Source organism: Megascapheus bottae, chromosome 6 (assembly GCF_031878675.1).
Source record: "Megascapheus bottae isolate mThoBot1 chromosome 6, mThoBot2.hap1, whole genome shotgun sequence".
In the NCBI taxonomy this organism is placed as follows: domain Eukaryota; kingdom Metazoa; phylum Chordata; class Mammalia; order Rodentia; family Geomyidae; genus Megascapheus; species Megascapheus bottae.
Window position 1 is genome coordinate 63,129,766 of NC_143514.1, and position 8,182 is coordinate 63,137,947.

An 8,182-nucleotide genomic window follows, 5' to 3' on the forward strand; every position below is an offset into this window, starting at 1 on the left:
CCTAACAATAATTTTTTTAAGTAAAAGAAAGAACCATAGTGAAATAGAGTGGGGAAAGTGACCTACTATCTTGTTCCTGACTTTGGGTAAGTGATTTTAGTGACTTTGGGTAAGAGATTTTAGTTACTACATGGATTTTCAGTCAGCTACATCTTTCTTTCTTCCTTCCTTTCTTTCTTTCTTTCTTTCTTTCTTTCTTTCTTTCTTTCTTTCTTTCTTTCTTTCTTTCTTTCTTCTTCTTCTTCTTCTTCTTCTTCTTCTTCTTCTTCTTCTTCTTCTTCTTCTTCTTCTTTCTCTCTTTTTTTGGTCGTTCACAGGTCTTGAACTCTGGGCCTGGGCACTGTCCCTGCACCGTTCAGCTCAAGACTACTGCCCTACCTACCCCTTGAGTCACAGTGCCTCTTCTGGTTTTCTGGTGGATAATTGGAGATAAGAGTCTCAAGGTCTTTAGTGCCTGGCTGGCTTTGAACTGTGATCCTCAGATCTCAGCCTCCTGAGTAGCTAGGATTACAGGCGTGTGTTGGGGGCCGAGTAATGCCATGTCTAATAACTTTCTGCTGAGACAAGGCAAGGCGCAAGAGGCAGGGCACAAGACTTAATTATCATTGGTTACAGATGTGTTCTTGTTTATCACTCTCTGCTGGGACCTAGAGTGAGGGTGTATTAGCTGGAGGGACTTCCTCAGAAGGGGGGTTTTATTGGAGAGAGAGATTTTCCTGCCTTGATGAAGCTGCATGGCGTCTCTGTCCTGGTTGCGGCGTGTTTTTTTCCATCCCTCCTACTAGTTGAGAGGGACCGGGGACGAAGGACCCTGACAGGCGTGAGCCACTATGCCCAGCACAAAGTGTTTTCTTAAATGTCGATGATCTTCAGTTGTGTGTTTGTATTTAGCAAAGGCTCACTAGGTCTGGTGCTATAGCTTGATAGAGAGCTTGCCTAGAATGCACATGCCAGGGAGGAGCTATTACCTCTGCCTGGATGGAGGCTGGGGTTGGGTCAGTATTTCTGTCCTGTGTTCACAGCTCTATCTCCACTCCACTAGGAGGTAGTTGGTGCTTCTCCTTCTTGAATTTTTCTTGAGCTTTTATGTGTTTCGGGATGATCAGCAATGAATCACTTTCACAAGCAGGAATTTTAAAAAGCCCCTAAATTTCTTTCGACTTAAAGTTGTATACCTTTTGACCCAATAATTTCACTTCTTGGAATCTTTCTTTTAAAGAAATAGCATTTTGCAAAACATCTTTCCACATCATAGCAGTTTGTTGTAGCAGACCGCTGGTTTTAAACATTCTAGAAATCTAGCATTGGGGTAATGGATAAGTAGCTAACAGTAAAGACTTACGATAAAGCCTCAAAGTGTTATTTGCAAAGTTACCTAACAATGTGGAAGAAAGGGCATGGGAGATAATGTAAAATGAGAGAGAAAAAAATTAGAGCTAAAAATTGTAGACACTCTTATTTATAATTAGTTTATGCCAGTACTGGGGCTTGAACTCACAGCCTCACTGCTCTCACTTGGCTTTTATGTTCCATTTGAGTCAGACCTCCACTTCCTCAGATTTTAATTAAATAAACACAGAGACAGAGAGGAATGGCTTCTGAACAGTTAACAGGGTCAGGAGTTTGGAGCTGTCTGTGAGCTAGCAGGTTACATTGGGAAGAAATTTAGGTATTGTCCAGCTCAGCCTCTCTCTGCTCTAAATATGGCCTGTGATGTTTACATGCTGTCATGGGTCACAAATAAAATGACCTTGGAGTTTGCAAAATTCCCAGTGCACTCCATCTAACCCCATGCCTGTCTCTCCTACTCAGGATGGGTTTGGGTTTTTTTTTGTTTTCTTTCTTTTTTTTTATGTGTTCCTTCGGCTTCAACTCACAGCCTTGTCCCTGAGCTATTTTGCTTGAGTCTAGAACCTAGCACACTACCACTTAAGCCCAGCTCTACTGCCAGCTTTTTTAGTGCTTAATTGGAGATAAAAGTCTTGTGGACTCTCTTGCCCTGGCTTTTTTTTTTTTGCAGTCGTGGGGCTTGAAGTGTGGGCCTGGGCTCTGTCCCTAAACTCTTCAGCACAAGGCTACTGCCCTACCCTTTGAGCCACAGCCCCACTTCCCGTTTTCTAGAGGTTATATAGAGATAAGAGTCTCAAGGTCTTCCTTGAGCTGAAGTGCTCAGGGACATCACCCAAGCCCAGAGTTCAAGTCCCACAACCGCAAAAAAAAAAAGAGTCTCAAGTTCTTTAGTGCCCGGCAGACTTTGAACCAAAATCCTCAGATCTCAGCCTCTTGAGTAGCTAGGATTACAGTGGATGATGCTATCTTTTTATAGCATTCATCTTACACCTTGTTCTGCTTTATAAACACCAGCATGTCCCTCGTGAGCTTCAGACCAATGATCAGGTGACACGCTCTCCCATGCGTGCTCCTCAAACCTAACTCCAGTTTCTCACCCGACTCTGAGACCTAGTGACTGGAAAGGACTCTGCGTGAGAGACCAAGCCAGAATGCCTCCCACTCCAGATGTTGCTCTTTCTGTGGCTGAAAGCTACCTATTACCCAGGTCAAGGATGGGCTGGTGGGAGGAAGGAGAGGTGACAGGAAGGAGGACACCTGCTGTGCCCATTGGTGCCCACACCAATGAGGAATGGTCTAACTGACCAGGGCTTACAGGGTCTGGATTGGTAAGAGTTCTCCTTACATTGTATCTGCAAAAATATGTTGAAGCAATAAACCCCCAGCCCCTCGGAATGCAACCTTATTTGGAAATGGAGTCTTTCCAGTGGGAATTAAGTCAAACTGAAGTCATTGGTCCTAATCCAAAATAACTGGTATCCTTATTTTAAAAAAGAGGAAATTTGAATACAGAAAAGGACAGGCAGGCATACTCATAGGATGCTGTAAAGATAGAGGTAGAAATAGGGTGGAAATGAGGCTTCTAGAAACCACATAAAGCAAAAGATGAGCCAAAGTACCCACAGCCAGGGAAAGGAACATTGTCTCACAGCCCTCAGAGGAACCAATTTGTGTGTGTGTGTGTGTGTGTGTGTGTGTGTGTGTGTGTGTGTGTGTGTGTACATATACACACACACAAACACACGCTTGTCCTGGGACAAGCTCTGGGCCCTTGAATTCAGGGCCCGGGCACAGTTTCAGAACTTTTATGTTCAAGGCTAGTGCTCTACCACTTGATCCACAGCTCTACTCCTGGCTTTTTGATATTTACTTGGAGATAAGAGTCTCAGACTGTTCTGCCTGTTAACTTTGAGCTGTGATCCTCAGATCTTAGTTTCCTGCATAGCTAGAATTATAGGCATGAGTAACTAACACCCACCTAGAACCAACTTTTCAGACACCTGGTCTTGGACTTGTAGCCAAGAACTGGTAAGAGCAGACATGTGTTACCCAAGCCTTGCTGAATTTGGTGTTTTGTTTGGCCAGCCATGGAGCTTGTACTCAGGGTCTGGGTGCTTTCCCTGAGCTTTTCTGATTAAGGCTATCACTCAACTACTTTGAGCTACAGCTCCACTTCCAGTTTTCTGGTGGTTTATTGGAGATGAGAGTCTCATGGACTTTCTTGCCCTGGCTGGCTTTGAACTGCAATCCTCAGATCTCAGCCTCCTGAGTAGCTAGGATTACAGGTGTGAGCCACCAGCACCAGGTTCAGTTTGGTTCTTCCTTATAGCAGCTCTGGAAACAGCCACTGCCCTCCCTCCTGGGGCCACCTGGTCCCAGGCCACAATATACTCCTCACCATAAGCCCCAGACACTTGCCCCCTATGTTTGTGTGTCCACCAGTCTAGATCCCAGCCCCAGTCGTGCCAAAGCCCAAGTTACCAGTCTGACCTAACCCTATGCCCCAAAACAAGCTCAAAGTATCTGAGCTTTGAAGGTTGGGGTGCTCACCTCTTACACTTAAACCTCCTTTCTGAGCTAGGACATAGGTGATAGATTGCAGAAACAGGCTCTCAGGTAGATCTGGCTCAAAGACCATAGCCTCTGGCCTTTGGGGCATCTCAGCTCCCTCAGGTCCCTACTTCCAAGATGTGCTCTACCCCTTGGCTGCTCAGTCCAACCCAGTCTTTCACTTCATACTCAACTAATGCTAGGATGGGCTTCCAGGGAATAAAAGTGTCTCCCTGCCCATGCTTAGAGACCCACTGACACTGAGGTATTAAGGCCCAGATCCTGAGAGATAGAAGCTATTGGCTGGAGAAATCATGGAGGGACTCCTAGAGGAGGAGTGACCTATGTTCCAGGCCTTGCCGGAAAGTGTGGGCTGAATTGTACTGCTTGATGATTGCAAGCCAGGTATTGTTCTCTGAGGTGGGAGATGCTGTGTTTTTTGGATTATGGATGGACTCCTTTTATCATGACTGGTAAATGATGGAGGCAGCATTTTATTTTAGGACCCTCTGGTGCCAAATCTGTTTCATGCTTTCTTCTGCACCAAGATTCTATCTTCTCCAGGTCTACCAGTGAGGTTTGTCCCCGCCTTGAGCTGCTCCTTCTGGTGGGCAGACTAGAAAGAGCTACAAGGACCACGGTAGAGGAAGGACCCAGCCCTGAGCCTCCCTTCCAAAATCCCAGGGGGTCCAGGGGAGGGGGGTTGGGTACAGGTAGTTTAGAGTTAGCCTGCGGTGGCTGCAGACACACCTGGAGAGCACAATGTCCAATCAGAAAGCCCAGTGCAGCAGTAGCACGGTGGGATACCAGACAGACATGGGGCAGGATGGAAAAGGACACTGTGCAGTGGGGATAACATTTTTATTTTGCCAGACCTGGGTCTGAATCCTGTCCATGGGCTTTCTCAAGGCTAGAGCCACAGAACCACTTCTGGATTTTTCTATGTATATGGTATTGAGGAATGAAACCCGGATCTTCATGCATGCTAGGCAAGCACTCTACCTACCACTAGGCCAAACTCCCAGCACCATCTGGACTATTTTAAAAGGTGGAATGTTTAGGGTTCAGGCTGCAGAGACCAAAGACAGATTAAGCAGGACCAAAGATGAGGGGAGGCCTGGGAAAAATCTACCCCCGCTGTGTAGGAACAAAGCATGTGACAGCATCCACACACACCTGGCATGAGGGCAAGTCCTGTTTATTTTCAAAGCATAAACAGCAGAACAAGGGAACACCGATAGAAACAAGGCACCTGTCCTGGGACACGTCCGGCTGCCTGTCCCACCTGCCCCAGCCAGGCCGACCCAGCAGCCTGCACCAGCCTTTTCCTGTGAGGAGAGCCTAGCAGAGGAGACTCTTCCGTGGAGTGGGGTAAGTTGGCTCTAGGTTCCTCTGGATTGGGAGGAATAGGCCACCGGGTCTGTAACACCCTTGACAAGAACCTTGAGCTATCCCTGGCCTCTGCCTGGGACAAAGGCATTTCTGGAGAGGAAGCCATACGTCCATAAGTGCCCTCTGGCCTGGAACCTGTGATTAGGCAGCGGCCAGTCACCCCGGCAGAGCCTCCCAGGAGGGGTCAGCTAGGATCACCAGACTTCTCAGCACTCGTCTCTTGAGGGACATATGCCCCTGGCTGCTATACATACTGCTTCTTAGAAACGATGCTGTTGGGACCACTGGGGGGCTTCCCGATGCACTGGGGGGGCGGGTCGAGGAAGAGGGGGCCCTTGGAAGAGGCCAGCCTCTGCTCTGTGGTCAAGTTGGCCCAGTTCTGCTCTGTGGATGAGAGCCCATTGTAGGTTGGGCACGGTGGGGAGGAGGGGCCCTCGCCCATGGGGAGGTAGAAGAAGACCTGGTCAGGGTAGGGGTGCGCGGAGGGGTCCTGAGCTGCGGGCTCCTCCTTGCTGTGCCAGGACCTCAGCCCCCGCCGGATGTAGTGGCGCAGCAGGTGTACCAGCTCCAGCAGGTTGAGAGCCAGGGAGATGAGTCCCATCACCAGCATGAAGATGATGAAGATGGTTTTCTCCGTGGGGCGGGAGACGTAGCAGTCCACGGAGTGGGGGCAGGGCACCCGGTGGCACACATACACGGGCTGCATGACCCAGCCGTAGAGGCACCACTGGCCGTAGAGGAAGCCAGCCTCAAACACACTCTTGCACACCACACTGACCATGTAGCTGCCCATCAGAGCCCCGCGGATCCGCAAGCGTCCATCTTCCCTGACCGATATCTTAGACATCTGCCGCTCTATAGATGCCAGGGCCCGATCCACATGGGGGTCTTTGGATGGCAGAGCCCGCAGCTCCCCCTCCTTCTGCCTCAGTTTCTCCTCTAGCCGAGAGAGGTAGAGGACATGGCCCAGGTAGATGAGAGTGGGCGTACTGACGAAGAGGAACTGTAGGACCCAGTAGCGGATGTGGGAGATGGGGAAAGCCTGGTCATAGCACACGTTGGTGCAACCCGGCTGCAGCGTGTTGCACTCAAAATCGGACCGCTCGTCGCCCCAGACGGACTCGCCCGCCAGCCCCAGGATGAGGATGCGGAAGATGAAGAGCACCGTCAGCCAGATCTTGCCCACCACCGTGGAGTGCTCCTGGACCTGGTCCAGCAGCTTCTCCAGGAGGCTCCAGTCACCCATGGCTCCCGGGCCTCCCTCTGCAAAGAGACGGAGGCAGGGGGTCAGTGGGGAGGTGAAGTGTCACGGGGGTTCTCAGCAAGAAGCCCTTGGGGACACCCACCCCTTCTACCTGCCAAGAGACCCAGACCACCCGAAGCCCCAGTCAGAGAGCCAGGGGACGTAGAGGCTAAGGTCTGTTGGTGTTTCTGTGTGTATGCACACACGCAGGTACGGGGGCTTGAACTCAGGGCTGCATACTTTCACTTGGCTATCTGTTACTGAAGCCTGCTGAGCGGCTCTCCCTTGTGAAACACACCTCTACTTCTGGTTTCTTTGGATTTGTCTACCTGGGCTGGCTTCGAACTGTGATCTTCTGGTATCAGCTTCCTGAATAGCTAGAATTACAGGTGTGAGCCACTGGGACCTGGCAGATGCTCATCCCCCAGCCCCCATCACCGTGGGCTCGTCTTGTTAAGAGTCCCTGTCCCCTCCCCTGTCTGTGCCTTCTTGTCCTCAGTCCCAGATGACCTCAGTGCCAGGAGGTCGCTCGGAACCCAGGGATCCTTTGCCTACAGGAACTGGGAATTTGAGGAACTATCCATGGTTGGCAGCTGCCTCCCTTTCCGCCAAGGTCGGATCCTCTGGTAGTGGTGCAGTTTGCAGGGCCTTTTAACTTGATCAAACCTCAGAACCCTGCAACTCTGCCCCCCCTATACTCCTCTCTAATAACTATCTCTGCCCTTGAGTTGGGGGGTGAAGCAGACACTCAGGAGGGGATTTAAGCCCCACCCATCTGTGGACAGTAAGGAGCACCTGTGACCTAAGCTGGGGGTAGGGGGTGGCGTCCCCCAGGCCTCCTTCACCAGGGAAAAGAGGCTGGGGTGGATGGGGGAGCTGCCCTTTGAAAGCCAGGCTGTGGACCCAGCCCTGGGTTCGAATCCTGCCTCCCTCTTACTAGCTGGGGAATGGGAGAGGTCACAACTTGGAGTACCTGGTGGGAGCAGAGGGAGCAGGATGAGCCGGGATTCTGGCCCCAGGCTGGGCAGCTGAGCGCAGGCGGCTGGCGTGGCCCTGGTCGTGTGTCCCCCCCCTCCTCCCCGCCCCAGCCAGGGTCCCCCACTCCCCCTCTCAACTCACCGCGTGCCTGCCTGCCTGCCTGCGGGGACGAAGGCCTGAGAGGCGCCCGCGGGAGCCCAGCTGGACCTCGGCCCGGGCCAGCGGGCGCCTTAAATACCGCGTGGGAGGCGGAGGGCGGGGAGGGGGCAGGAAACGCCGGGGGGAGGGCGCTGGGGGAGGGCGCCGGGCTGCGGGCGGGCGGGCGGGGCGGCGGCGCCCTCCCGGAGGGCACACGGGGTGGGGTGGGGGGACGTGAGCACCCCCTCCCCTCTCCACACCCTCCTCCTCCCGGGTCCCCTCCCCATCTCTCAGAGCAGATCCAGCCACTGGCCCGGGAGGCTGGGACGCTGACCAGGAGCCCCGAGTGGGGACCCCGCCTCGGGTGACAGTTCAGGCTCCTCAGCATAGGGGACTTGTGTGGAGGGCTGGTGACAGGGGGCGGTGGGAGGGGCGCCGTGTCCCCTGCGATCTGTGATTTTCAGTCACCCTGTACCTGGGTGGCCTACACAACCTAAGGTCACCAGGCAACTCCTCGCCCCAGACCCCCTG

The 8,182-nt window shown here is 52.1% G+C and overlaps 1 protein-coding gene across 1 annotated transcript; it reads right to left on the minus strand.

Moving 5' to 3' along the window:
- Positions 1-4,823: 4,823 nt before the first annotated feature.
- On the minus strand, positions 4,824-7,714 carry Gja4 (gap junction protein alpha 4). The gene is made up of 2 exons (XM_090335277.1): positions 7,655-7,714; positions 4,824-6,555 (listed from the first exon to the last, which is right to left on the minus strand). Exon 2 carries the CDS (start codon positions 6,536-6,538, stop codon positions 5,537-5,539), a length of 1,002 nt encoding a protein of 333 aa, XP_090191403.1. The 5' UTR covers positions 6,539-6,555; positions 7,655-7,714; the 3' UTR covers positions 4,824-5,536.
- Positions 7,715-8,182: the final 468 nt, after the last annotated feature.